Raw genomic sequence first — 14,107 nt, 5'->3', positions numbered from 1 at the left:
TTTCCATTATGATTTATCCCAAAAGATTGAATGTAGTTCCCTATGCTATACAGTAGGAGTTCATTGCTTATCCGTAACAGCCCACTTTTTTTTAATGGGAAAAGGACCTGAAAGACATCTCCAAAAGTAGATACACTTAGGTCCAAAAGTACATGAAAATATTAACATCATTGGTGTTGGTGTTTAGTCACTAAGTCATGTCCCACTCTTTTGTGACTCCATGGATTGTAGCCCACCAGTTTCCTCTGCCCATGGGATTTCCCAGGCAAGAATACTGGAGTGGGTTGCCAATTTCTCCCCCAGGGGATCTTCTCCAGGGATTGAACCCGTGTCTCGTGCGTTGCAGGGGGATTCTTTACCACTGAGCCATCAGGTTACATCACTAGTCATTAGATAAATGCAAATCAAAACCACGATGGGGAAACCACTTCATACCATTAGGATGGCTAGAAGAAAAGGTCAGTTAGTAACAAGTGTCAGCAAGGTTACGGAAAAACTGAAACACTCATACACTGATGGTTGGAATGCAAACTGTAAAGTGGTGTAGCCACTGGAGAAAGCAGTTTGGCAGTTCCTCAGACAGTTAAATATACAGGGACCATATCATCCAGAAATTCCCCTCCTAGGTACAGATCCTGAGAACCTGAGTGGCCCCGGTGGTGAAGAATCTGCCTGCCAATACAGGAGAGAGAGTTTCCATCCCTGGGTTGGGAAGATCCCCTGGAGAAGGGAATGGCAACCCACTCCAGTATTCTTGCCTGGGAAAACCCATAGACAGAGGAGCCTGGTGGGCTATGGTCCAGGGGGGTCCCACAACAGTTGAACACGACTTCACAACTCAGAACAACAGGCATAGATCCAAGACACATGAACACAAATGTTCACAGATCTTAGAGACTTGTTATAGCAGTGTTATTCATAACAGCCCAAGAAAGGGAAGCAATCTAACGGTCCATCAAATGAATAAACAAAATGTGATATGTCCACACAATCAAATGTCACTCAGCATAAAAAGGAATGAGGTACCGATACACACCTCTACCTAGATGAACCTTGAAAACATTACGCTAAGTAAAAGAAGCCAGTCACAAACGACCACATATTTATACAATTCCACTCATATATATGGAAATATCCCCAAATGCAAATCTACAGAGATAGAAAATAGGTTAGTGGCTGGGAGAAGACAGGGAGATAGGCAGGTGACTGCTGAATGGTATAGGGCTTCTTTTCGGGACGGTGAAAAATCTTCTGGGTCACTGTGGTGATGGTTGTACATATCTCAGTATACTAAGAACCATCGAATTGTACACTTTAATTGTGTGAATTGTATGATATGTGAATCTCAATTTTGCTGTTCAGTCGCTAAGTCATGTCCCACTCTTTGCCACCCCATGGACTGTGGCACCCCAGGCTTCCCTGTCCTTCACTACCTCCTGCAGCTTGCTCAGATTCATGTCCACTGAGCCAATGATGCTACTTAACCATCTCATCCTCTACCGCCCCCTTCTCCTTTTGCTTTCAATCTTTCCCAGCATCAGGATCTTTAGCTGTTAAAATAATCCGAGTAGAAATTTGCTTGCAATTGTATTGAACCTATAAATTATTTGTGAGGTATTGACATCAGTATAATATTTAATCACCTCAACCAAGAGCATAGCATGTCTTTGCTTTTATTCAATTCATGTTGGGGCCCTTTATTGGAGTTTAAGTAGTCTCCAGAGAATCTTACGTCTTCTTATTTATTAGTTCCTATGTGGCTTCTAGATTTCATTTAGACGGTGAATGGTATCTTTACACTGTATGTTTGTTTATTGTTGGTGTAAAGCAAAGGAATTGGTTTTTGTAGGTTAACCTTGTAACTGGAGATTTTGCGATATCTCTTATTATTTGTTCTCACAGTTTGTTCATTCCATTGGTCTTATTGGGTATATAATTATATCATGTTCAAATAATGACAGCTTTCTCTATTCCCTTTTAGTCTTTACACCTCTACTTTCTTTTTTTCCATTTGATTATAAATTCATATATTCATTACTTATTGGTTTATTCAAGTTCTTTATTTTGTGTAATTTTTAGCATGTTATATTTTTCCTTTACTGACAGTTAGTCATAATCACTATTTCGCACCTTTTTGTATCTCGGCCCTGGCCCGTGGACTATTCACTATTCACAGACTATTCACTCTGACAGTCTGTGTTCTATCTGCAGCCTGCCTCCTATTTTTAAGTCTGTTTATGACTTTATTTTCGGCTGAGCCGGGTCTTTGTTGCTGCTGCGGGCTGCGCCTGGCTGTGGTGCATGGTGGCTGCTCCTGCTGCGGTCTGCAGGCTCCTCGTTGCAGAGGCTTCTCCTTGTGTGGAGTGCAGGCTCTGGGGGCGTGGGTTTCACTAGTTGCAGGACCTGGGCTCCCTGCACCAGGATCGAACCTGTGCCCCCTGCATCAGCAGGTGGATTCTTAACCGCTGGACTGCCAGGGAAGTCTTAGCCTATTTTTTTATTCCTATTTGGCTTTGCCAAAAGTCGATTTATCTTAGTACCTTTTTCAAAAATTAAACTAGTTTTTGGTTTTGTTCAGCTTATTTTCTTCCCCCATTCATTTCATTGATATTTGCCCATATTTTTTTGTTGCATTTTCAAATGGTTTTTTAAAAATTAATTAATTCATTTTAATTGGAGGCTAATTACTTTACAATATTGTAGTGGTTTTTGCCATACATTGACATGAATCAGCCATAGGTGTACATGTGTTCCCCATCCTGACCCTCCCTCCCACGTCCCCCCCCATCCCATCCCTCAGGGTCGTCCCAGTGCACCAGCCCTGAGTGCCCTGTCTCATGCATCGAGCCTGGACTGGCGATCTATTTCACATATGGTGATATACATGTTTCAATGCTATTCTCTCAAATCATCCCACCTTCGCGTTCTCCCACAGAGTCCAAAAGTCTGTTCTTTATATCTGTGTCTCTTTTGCTGTCTCACATATAGGGTCATTGTTACCATCTTTCTAAATTCCATATATATGCATTAATATACTGTATTGGTGTTTTTCTTCATGACTTACTTCACTCTGTATAATAGGCTAATTTTTGCCCATATTTTAAAAATCATTTCTTTTTTGCTTGTTTCTGTGGTTTTGATTCATGGCTTATTTATTTTCCCACTATTTGAATTAGATGTTTAACCCATTGCAGAAAAATATATCTATTGAATAGTTTTTTTCCTTTTTTTCTTGAATAAAGTTTTTATCAAATGCTTTTTATCCACCTGTAGAAATATGTTTTCTTTATTCATGCTGTTTTTGACATTTTTGTATTAACACTCTGTCACCTGGGGACAGGGAAGGATTTTTTAAATGAACCCCCAAAAGTACCAAGCAAAAGCACTTGGAAATTTGACTGCACTAAGTTTAAGAACTTCTAATCAACAGACAACACCATCAAGAAATAAAAAGTACACGTCACAGATCTGCAATGCAAAGTGAAAGTTGCTCTGTCAAGACGTTAGCCTTGGGAAGATCCAATAGTTTAAAAAAGCAATTGCCTTTCAGCAAAGAGAAATGTTGAATGGGGATAAGCCCAGCCAACAAAACACATGAAACTTTGTTGGTCTGTCAAAAAAAATCAATTCCATTGAGGTCTAATTTACATATAATAAAATTTCCCATTCATTTTTTTTCTAAATATATGCATCCATGGGAAAATGAAACTGTTGTTCCATCGTGTCCCACTCTTTGCAACCCCATGGACTATATAGCCCGCCAGGCTCCTCTGTCCACAGAATTCTGGAGTGGGTAGTCGTTCCCTTCTCCAGGGGATCTTCCCAATCCAGATATCAAACAGGGACCTCCTGCATTGTAGGCAGATTCTTCACCATCTGAGCCACTAGGGAGGTCCTGCAATGCAAAACTGGCAAAGGATTAGTATGCAGAATATATAAAGACTACTAATTAGTAAGAAGAAAATACCACCATAAAAAATTTTCCAAGTGTACTTAAATTTTTGTCTTCAGGTTTTACTGAGATATAATTGACATACAGTACTGCATAAGTTTAAGGTGTACAGAGTAATGATTTGAGTTATATACATCATGAAATGACCACTACAATAAGTGTAGTGAACACCCATCATCTTGTATAGATAGAAAATTAAAGAAACAGAAAAAAATTCCCTTGTGATGAGAATTCTGAGAATTTACTCTTTTAACAACTTTCATATAAAATACACAGCTGTGTTAATTATATTTATCATGTTGTACTCTTAAACAGTTGTTGTTTAGTAATTAAGTCAGGTCCAATTCTCTTGTGACCACATGGACTATAGCCTGCCAAGCTCCTCTGTCCATGGGATTTCCCAAACAAGAATATTGGAGCTTGTTGCCACGATTTCCTTCTCCCAGGGATCTTCCAGACCCAGGAATCAAACCTGCATCTCCTAAATTGGCAGGCAGATTCTTTACCACTGAGCCACCAGGGAAGCTCCACTCTTGAATAGAGTGATGGGTTAATAGGTGATCTTTTTATGCCTCATATTTACATATCTGTTGTTTTACATGTATCAGATATTACAAAATAGCCAAAGAGATTATTTTTAAGGCAGAGCTGGTGTTCCATTTCCTGTCATCTCCATCCCCCGACTTCACCCCAGCTGTGGCTTCCTGCCCACAAGGCAGCCAGGAGTTGTCACTGCTCAAGATCAGAAACCAAAGCCTGGTTGTACTTGGAATCCGTGGAGAGATCCAGAGGGGAAAGTTGACTTGCCTTCCCAAGGAGATTTCCAAAACCCACACTCATACTGCCACCTGGCCCAGCTCACACAAACCACCCATACTTTGAAAAGAAGCACTTTGCTCCTAGAAATGATGAGGCTGGCACTTTAGGAGATGGGGGCTGGGGGCTGGGGCAGGAGAGAGGTTGTTCAAATGATGAACAGGGGGCTAGCCCAGGAAAAACCCAAGGAAGCCAGAAAGGAGTCATGTTCACGGAGAACCACTGACAACAGAAAAGTAACTTAAAAGACGCCATCCCATGCTTCACACACTTCTCTCAACTGACCCTTAAAAGGAAGGATACACCTGACCTCACACAGTCTGCTGGAGAACATATAACCTGAATGTAATCATCATAAGGAAACATCAGGCAAATTCAAGTGAAGAACTCCTATTTTTTTTAAAAAGGGGGAGAGTTGTTCTTCCAAATTGTCAATATCATAAATATGGAAATATCCCAGACTCAAGGAGACACAACAACTAAAGGCAATACAGGTAATGCCAGGCCGGATCCTGAACTGCATGGGGAAAATGCTATGAAGGACAGCATCTGGGCCAACTGACTAAACCGGAAAACCACCAGTAGATTATACAAGTATTATGTAAATGTTACATTTACTGAGGTTGATTACGGCTGGATCGGGCAAGGCAATATCTCTAATTCTGAAGAAATACACAGGGAGGTATTTAAGGATAAAGGCCGTGAAGTGTGTAACTAACCCTTACGTGCTTCAGAAAACATACGTATTTTGGGAAATGAAACCGGCTGGGTCTAAAACTCTGCCATCTGTGGACACAGATAAAGCCAGCTGCAAAGCTAATAGGTAACATCTCTCCCAGAGATCTCTCCCACCACATAGCTGTAGTGTTGTAACAACTCCCTTTGTGGGTTACTAGGGCTTCCCTGGTGGCTCAGTGGTAAAGAATCTACCTGCCAAGCAGGAGATGTGAGTTCGATCCCTGGTTGGGGATGATCCCCTAGAGGAGGAAATGGCAACCCACTCCAGTATTCTTGCCTGGAGAATCCCATGAACAGAGGAGACTGGCGGGCTACAGTCCATGGGGTTGGGAAGAGTTGGACACGACTGAGCAAAGTCCATGGGGTCACTAGGAGACGGACACGACTGGGCGACTTCACTTTCACTTTTCACTTTCATGCATTGGAGAAGGAAATGGCAACCCACTCCAGTGTTCTTGCCTGGAGAATCCCAGGGACGGGGGAGCCTGGTGGGCTGCCATCTCTGGGGTCGCACAGAGTTGGACACGACTGAAGCAACTTAGCAGCAACAGCAGCAGAGCAACTCAAACAACAGCAACAACAAAGGACTATTTTACTCACTGAGAAATGTAGTTCTCAAAAATCATAAGCTTTTGGAAACTTTGCTATTTGAAAGTATCTACATAAGAATTAAACAGGGAGTTTCCGGGCGGTCCAGTGGTTAGGACCTGGTGCTTTCACCAGGCCTAGGTTGGATCTCTGGTTGAGGAGCTAGGATCCTGCAAACTGTGCTGCATGGCAAAAAGAAAAAAAAAAGTTAAACATCCTACTTTTGCCTGGAAGATGTAAGTCAGTTTGACACAGACAAGAAGCCTCCATTTCCAGCCCTGATACAGAGCTTTAGATAGAGTTTCCAGACACCACATGCCACATTTGTCTTAATTTTGTAGTTTCCAAGGAAACAGGACCCTGAGACCACTTTGCAGTCCAGACCTGATGTTGACTCATTTATACAAACTTCTGCTTTGCTCCCGAGCTATTAAAACACAGCTTCACTTAAATTTCACTCAAATTCCTCAGTTCAGTTCAGTTGCTCAGTCATGTCTGACTCTTTGCGACCCCATGGACTGCAGCATGCCAGGCTTCCCTGTCCTCCACCAACTCCCAGAGCTTGCTCAAACTCATGTCCATTGAGTCGGTGATGCCATCCAACCATCTCATCCTCTGTCATCCCCTTCTCCTCCTGCCTTCAATCTTTCCCAGCATCAGGATCTTTTCCAATGAGTCAGTTCTTTGCATCAAGTGGCCAAAATTTTGGAGTTTCAGCTTCAGCATCAGTCCTTCCAATGAATATTCAGGACTGATTTCCTTTAGGATAGACTGGTTGGATCTCCTTGCAGTCCAAGGGAGTCTTCTCCAACACCACGGTTCAAAACCATCAATTCTTCGGTGCTCAGCTTTCTTTATAGTCCAACTCTCACATCCATACACAACTACTGGAAAAAACATAGCTTTGACCTTTGTTGGCAAAGTGATGTCTCTGCTTTTTAACATGCTATCTAGATTGGTCATAGCTTTTCTTCCAAGGAGCAATTGTCTTTTAATTTCATGGCTGCAGTCACCATCTGCAGTGATTTTGGAGCCCAAAAAAACAAAGCCTCTCACTGTTTCCATTGTTTTCCCATCTATTTGCCATGAAGTGATGGAACAGACGCCATGATATTAGTTTTCTGAATGTTGAGTTTTAAGCCAAATTCCTCTCCTCTCCCAAATTCTATAGCTCGATCCCAGCTCCTTCTCTGGGATGTGGTCTTTTTCATTGCATGGATCCTTTACCGTCTGAGCCACCAGAGAAGCCCAGGAATACTGGAGTGCGTAGCCTATCTCTTTTCCAGGGGATCTTCACAACCCAGGAATCGAACCGGGGTCTCCTGCATTGCAGGTGGATTCTTTACCAGCTGAGCTACCAGGGAAGCCCTTCTTTCATTGCAGCGAATTGGTAAACCTGACTTTGGTTTGTCCCTAGTGATCAGGTCAGGATGGAAGGATAAGTGATGAGTGGATGGATGGAATGGATAGATGGATAGAGTGAAAACTGAAAAAACCTCATTTAAAATGAATTCAGTAAACCCTGATGAGCAAGCTCTCATGCACATATTACACATGGTAGCCTGCGTGTGTGTATGTTTGTGTTTTAGTCAGTCAGCTGTGTCCGACTCATTGTGATCCCATGAACGATAGCCTGCCCAGTAGCCTGCATAACCAGAGGGAAAAAGAAAGATAAAAATTATTTTAACAAGCTCTATTTACATAAAATTCTTCGTATAAAATTCTCTCAGTCTCAGCTTCTTTTTTATTTATTTACGTGGCTGTGCCAGTCTCAGTCACGGCACATGGGATGCGCAGTCTTCATTGCAGCATGCAGGATCTAGTACCCTGACCAGGGATTGAACCCAGGCCCCCTGCATTGGGAGCCCAGTCTTAGCCACTAGACCACCAGGTAAGCCTCTCAACTTTTTTACGATGATTAAGAATATTAGATTTTTCCTCCTGGGACAGGAGAGAGGACATGTTTTCACATGAGAATTTCATCTCCTGATTTTAAGAAGAGGGAAGAGGGCCCCTCCTTGCCCCAGGAACAATGCACTGACCCCTGTATGCAGTCAACAAGAAACCACCACCACCCCAAACTCCTGTTCTTCTCCAGTGAACTTTTATTCAAAACAATCCTTCCAAAGAGACGTAGAGAACAGATTTATGAACTTGGGGAGAGGGGAGGAGAGGATGAGATGTATGGAAAGGGTAACATGGAAACTTACATTGCCACGTGTAAAATAGATAGCCAATGGGAATTTGCTGTATGACTCAGGGAGCTCAAACAGGGGCTCTGTATCAACCTAGAGGGGTGTGATGGGGAGGGAGGTGGGAGGGGGGTTCAAAAGGGAGGGGATATATATATATGCCTAAGGCTGATTCATGCTGAGGTTTGACAGAAAACAACAAAATTCTGTAAAGCAATTATCCTTCAATTAAAAAATAAATAAATTTTAAAAAATCCTCCCCAGTTTTCTCTTGAGCCCTAATAAAAGCTGACCGGTTCGTCACCTCTTCAGACTTGTTCACCCCAGCTTTCTTGTTTCAAATTGCAATTTTTCTGCTATTCCCACATAAACTCATTTTGCTGGCAAAATAATTGGCTATTTTATGTTTTCAGGTTGAAAACAGATTGATGATGATAAAGCTAAAGCAATGGGATGAACTGTTAATAAATACATCTGGGTAAAACGTGTACACAAAGACAAAATGCTATCTGTGTTTGTGCAGATTATTTGTAAGTCTGAAACTATTTCCAAATAAAAAGCTTTGATTCTTTTAGAACAGGCTAAATTGGTTTGGACTAGTGTTTATCATATCTTTAGCAGGCAAAGGAAGAATTTTTATGTTGTGTCTTATATTGTAATTCAGTACAAACTCAAGAACTCAAATTTTGAGAACTATTTCTTTCCATTTTCTCTGCATTTTGATATTTTCTACGAATTGATTTCACTTTTTAAAGAATGGTAATGATACACCGGTGGAAATTCATCCGTATTTTGAAAAAACTCTAGGGGGAAAGATCTTAGCGCCCACTACATTCTAAAGCTAATGGAATGTTGCTGCTGCTGCTGCTGCTGCTAAGTCGCTTCAGTCGTGTCCGACTCTGTGCGACCCCATAGACGGCAACCCACCAGGCTCTGCCGTCCCTAGGATTCTTCAGGCAAGAATACTGGAGTGGGTTGCCATTTCCTTCTCCAGTCAGTAGCAGTCTGTTACACTCTGCCAATTCTGGTTTTCCTACCGGTTGACTCGGGACCAGACTACATTTCCCAAACTACCTCGGGGCGAGGTCCAGTGGCTGGGGAGTCGGGATCTGAGCTCTGATTGGAGACTGGGTGTGGTCCTCCAGCTTGCAGGGAACGTAGGCAGTCTTCACATTGGAGGAGAGGAAGGAGCTTGCCAGAGGCTCCGCAAGAAGCTCCTGATGGCTTCTAGGAATGTGGTTCTGGGCAGGCCTGCCGCTCAGCCTGCTGGGATTTGTAGTCCTGCCAGGCCCCTGCAGGCCTGGTTCTTTTTCTTCACGATGGGGCATCTCAGGTTTGCGCCCTTCCTCCACCACTTCTCTGGAATCCCTTAACTCATCAATCCCAACCACCTGCTGGGCTGTCTCTGGTCCATGGCTTCAAGCTCTCAAACCACAGGTGCTCCACGGTGAGCCAGGGAGGTGGCATTGGCAGACTCTGGGCTCTTGAGAGGCCTGGGAGGGCTTCTTGGAGGAGGTGGCAGGGTTCCCCTATGCAGAGCTGAGTCCAGAATCAGCCCAGAATGCAACATACAGGTTAGCTGATCTGATGAATAAATAGTCCTTGAAATGCCATCCATTCCCAAACTCAGCCATCTCTGTGCACACAACTCTTTGTCTCTGGACTGATATGACAGACGCTGACCAAACAAGGGCACCTAGAATGATGGAAGGTGCGATGAGAAAAGCCCCTGATCCCCTGGGAGCCCAGGAGAGGCGCCTGACTGAGGCCTGCAGGACACCAAGGAGGAAGAGAAATAGTAAGAAAGTCATCTCAGGGTTCCCACCATAGCATCACACAGGCATCTTCCTTCATTCAAAGAACTCTCATGCCTGGGATGCTGGGAACAGGGAGTTAGTTATACCAGCTCTGCCCCACAGGGGTCCCCAGTATGGCTGATTAGGGCTCCGTCAAGAGAGGAGTCAGCAGTTCTGGAACACCTAAGGCAGTACTTAACGCTGCTGCGAAGGTATGCTGGGGGGGCGGTGACTCATTAGCCAATTCTTGGAAGGACCTTTGCATATACAGAGACAGTGTCTGGAGAGACCAAGCAGAGGTGAAGATGAGGTTGAAATAGCCAACTGAGGATCAGAGCCCATGCTGCAAAGACCCCTCTGTGTCTGGCACTATTCTAGGATGTAGATCTTATTACCCCCATTGTACAGATGGGGACACTGAGGAACAGCAAAGTTATGTCTCACTCAAGTTACCCAGTAGGTAAGTGGCCAAGGAAGGATTAGAACCTGGGCCATCTGGCTCCAGAATCTAGGCAGGTAACCACTGAACTGTCCCATCCACTGACTTCCCAGAATGTCAGGTCCGTGAGAGTGGTGCCATGGCTGACAAAAGGGAGGGGACACAGATGTAAGGACAGACAGGGTCACACTCTGATTCCTGGGCTCCATGATGGTATAAGGGTCAGAATACCATGATGCCTGTACATGGGGAGACACTGGGTGGGTGTTTCCAAAAGAGTTTTTGCTCCAAAGAGTGCTGTCCAGAGTGCTGAGGCCCAGGCTGGGCCTGGGTGGCCTCAGTGCCCCCAGGGGATTAAAGTATGAAAAATGGCGGGGGAAGAAAATGTAATGTGTGCCTTATGCACCACCCTTTCCCAAATGCTCACTTTCCTGGGCTCATATGAACATCCTATGAGCCATACAAGGTAGGGGTAATAGTGCCTGTGTTCAGATGAGGAAACTGAGGCTCATAGCGGGGAGGGATTAGCTCATGGCCTCAAAGTCAAGGAGTGAAGGGATCGGTTGGGAGGGAACCTGAGCTTCCAGGCTGGGTAGGTCCTTATGCTTGTGTCTAAACGCAGGCCCCGGAGTTGGGAGAAGGGGAAGGGGGTAGGGCAGTGCCTGACTTTACATGACATTATGGGTACCATCTGATGAGTCAGGTTTGAGACCCACTTAAAAAAAAGAAAAAAAAAAAAAAATTAAACGGGAGTCTTTCCTGCAGGACTTCCCAGATCTCTTTGAACAGGGCCAAGGCCAAGGCCTGGGACAATGATTGACAGGCTCTGGGTCCCAAAGACCTTGAGTAGGGGGCACATTGCAGGCAGAGGTGTCAGCCGCGTGTGCATTCGTGGACTCCAGACATCTGTGCGCAGGAGCAGATGACCATGTGTACGTATGCACATGTGTTCTCTATCACTCTGATCTGGGGCTCGAATAATACCTGTAAGAGGGAGACAGGCCTTGCCCCGCAAAAAGATAAAAGGCCAAAAGCGCCTCAACTGCCTACTCAAGTGAGATTCCACAACGTTTTATTGGCGCGGGACCTAGCCTCGTGCCCACCACCTCCGGGAAAGACAGGCAAGGAAGGGGTCCCGGCCCCGCATGAGTCCCCCAGGGATCGGCCAGCCAGGGAAAGCACATTTCCATCCGCGGGCGAGGAAGGAAGGAACGGTGTCTTTGCTGGGAGCATAGCCCAGGCACAGGGCGGGTGGTGGGGCGGAGTGGAGAGGCGGGGAGCCGGCCCCGCTAATAGGGGAACTCGCAGACGTAGTAGAGGCGCCGATCGCAGTCGTGGTCCCACCAGGAGCCATCGTCCGAGGCCTGAGCCACGCAGTTCTCCAGCACGCCGCCGTTGGGCTGGTTGGGGCTGAGCGGGTGCGGCGCGGCGCTGGGCCGGGCGCCGGGCTCAGGGCTGGGGGCGCGGTGCCAGGCGAAGAAGGATACGCGCTGGCCGTTCTCGAAGAGGTACAGGCCCTCGGCGCGCCGGTCGTGCACGCCCAGCCACACGGGCCAGTTGTACGGTGCGAGCGCCGCGCGCAGGTAGCGGGTGAGCGTCTCCATCTGCCGACTGTCAGCGGGCTGAGCCAGGCTCCCGCCCCGCGCCACGCACCGCGCCTGCGCCGCCGCCTGAGCCTCGAAGTCGCGCGAGAGCAGGAAGCACTTGTGGCCAAGACGCGCCCCCTTCAGGCAGCCTGCGGGCGGAGCGGGGCGGGGCCGAGCGGAGGCGGGGTTAGTGCCTCGGGGGCGGGTCGAGGGCGGGACCAGAGTCGCCCGGAGCCAGTGACAGAGCCGCCAGGGGGCGTGGCCAGGCCGTGGGGGCGGGACCGTAGGGGGCGTGGTGCGGCCGGAGCAGGGTCGGCTCACTAGCACGGTCGGGACACGTTCACCCTCCCCATCAGCCAGCACACCCCAAATCCTCGAGGGCCGCCACCCCTCGCCCCTAACACCTAGGGTCCTCATGTCTCAGACTCCCTTCGGGGCTCCCCTCTCCCCACCGGTCCGCGGCCTGACCTGGATCGTCCCTCCTTCCCAGCCCGGCGGGATGCGACTCACCCTCTAAGCGGCCATGCTCGCGCTCGGCGCGGCTCTGCGCCTCCTGCAGGGCTTGCACGGCGTCGCGGGTGTCGCCCGCCACTTCCCTCAGCTGCCGCAGCCCCCGAGTAAGCTCGGCCACGCGGGTGTCCAGCGCGTGCAGACGAACGTGCACCTGGTGCAGGCCTGCGTCTAGGCCGGCCAGGCGACCCACTGCGGGTGGACAGGGCGCACGCTGGACGGAGACCCTGGGGGCGGAGCCAGGGGACTGGAGGACCCGGGGGGGACCCGGGACCTACGGCTTCTGGGGCGGAGTTGGGGTGAGGGGTGGGGGCCCTCAAGACTTCTGGAAGGTAGGGGCCGGTGGCCACCCCGGTCTCTTGAAAGGCAAAGCCGGGGACCCGGAGCTCCTGGGTGTGAGGGCTCCGAGCTCGGCGGTGGGCAACTGAAAAATCCTGGGGCAGGGAAAGGACGGTTCGTTTTTGTGAAAATGACCACGGAGGCAGGGGTTGGGGGGCGCAGGGCGGAGCTAAGGATTACTTACGGATATAAGTGATGGCGTCCTCCGGGGTGGGAGAGGGGCTGGGGCTGACGCCCGGGGTCGGTGTGGGTTCCTCCTCGCCTTCCTCCTCCCCCTGCCCGTTCTCCTCGGTCGCCCAGGCCCCCCTGCCTTCAGAGTTTCCCTCGGGATTTTGATCTCCCCTCCTAGCAGGCAGCCCCAGCGCTTCCTGTAAATGCTAAGGCAAGGAGGGTGATCAGGGCCAGGCTGGCAGCTACATTCAGACTCCCCAGACGCCCCTTTCCAGCTATCAGCTGGCTGTCTGCCCTCTTCTCTGAACCCATCACCTTCATCCTCCGAGCCTATCCCATCCCTCCCGTTGCCCATTCTTCTAACCCTGGAATACACTCCTCCCAAGCCCACAGTCACCCACCCGGGTCCCGCCACTAGAGTCCCAGCAGTCTCCAACTCACCTTCAGCATCAGGGCTTCCCTCTCCCGCTCCTCCTCCTGGGCGCCACCCCAGCCCCCCTCCCACTCCCTCTCAGCTCCCCGAGCCCCATGACTGAAGCCCAGGAGCTGGGGTACCACCAGCGCGCCAAGGAGCCAGGCGGCCTGCATCAGGCTGGTCTCAGAGCACCCAAGGCTGCAGAAGGGTGTGTTTTGGAGGAGAAGGATGTTTCTGGGGACCCGGAGTGTGTGCTGATCACCAGCCCCCTGGTTCACGCCTCTCCCAGCTTCTCTCTGGTCCCTCTCCTCCCAACTCTTGTCTCGGTCCGTTGGTCTCTGCTCCTCTGTGTGTGTCTCTCCCCGCCTCTCTTGGCTCCCCGGAGGCCCTGCCTCTGTGGCCGGAAACCTCCAACGTTCCAAAGCTTGGATCCCGCCTTGGGTCTCCACACACGCCCTCCTCTTCCCACTTTCCAGAGCTTGCTTCCGTCCTGTCCTGCTCTTCCCTTCTGCCTCAGCCAGAAGCTCCAGAAGGTCAGGAGGATGGAGCCAGCTCCCTAAGGGAT

General features: G+C 48.2%; 1 protein-coding gene across 1 annotated transcript; it reads right to left on the bottom strand.

Annotated features, from left to right (window-relative positions):
• Positions 1-11,576: 11,576 nt before the first annotated feature.
• On the bottom strand, positions 11,577-13,869 carry CLEC11A (C-type lectin domain containing 11A). Its single transcript, XM_055552981.1, has 4 exons — positions 13,569-13,869; positions 13,141-13,333; positions 12,618-12,809; positions 11,577-12,256 (listed from the first exon to the last, which is right to left on the bottom strand). Exons 1-4 carry the CDS (start codon positions 13,713-13,715, stop codon positions 11,811-11,813), a joined length of 978 nt encoding a protein of 325 aa, XP_055408956.1. The 5' UTR covers positions 13,716-13,869; the 3' UTR covers positions 11,577-11,810.
• Positions 13,870-14,107: the final 238 nt, after the last annotated feature.

The sequence above is a fragment of the Bubalus kerabau genome, chromosome 17 (assembly GCF_029407905.1).
Source record: "Bubalus kerabau isolate K-KA32 ecotype Philippines breed swamp buffalo chromosome 17, PCC_UOA_SB_1v2, whole genome shotgun sequence".
NCBI lineage: Eukaryota > Metazoa > Chordata > Mammalia > Artiodactyla > Bovidae > Bubalus > Bubalus kerabau.
The sequence above is the reverse complement of the archived record's forward strand: the minus strand, read 5'-3'. Positions and strand labels throughout refer to the sequence as shown.

What these genes read in the sequence shown, in the direction of transcription:
- CLEC11A (XM_055552981.1), bottom strand. Translation starts at nt 13,715, where the DNA reads ATGCAGGCCGCCTGGCTCCTTGGCGCGCTGGTGGTACCCCAGCTCCTG. An exon ending in GGGAAGCCCTGATGCTGAAG is followed by an intron (nt 13,334 to 13,568) that starts GTGAGTTGGAGA and finishes TCCTTGCCTTAG; the next exon opens with CATTTACAGGAAGCGCTGGG. An exon ending in GGACGCCATCACTTATATCC is followed by an intron (nt 12,810 to 13,140) that starts GTAAGTAATCCT and finishes GTCCACCCGCAG; the next exon opens with TGGGTCGCCTGGCCGGCCTA.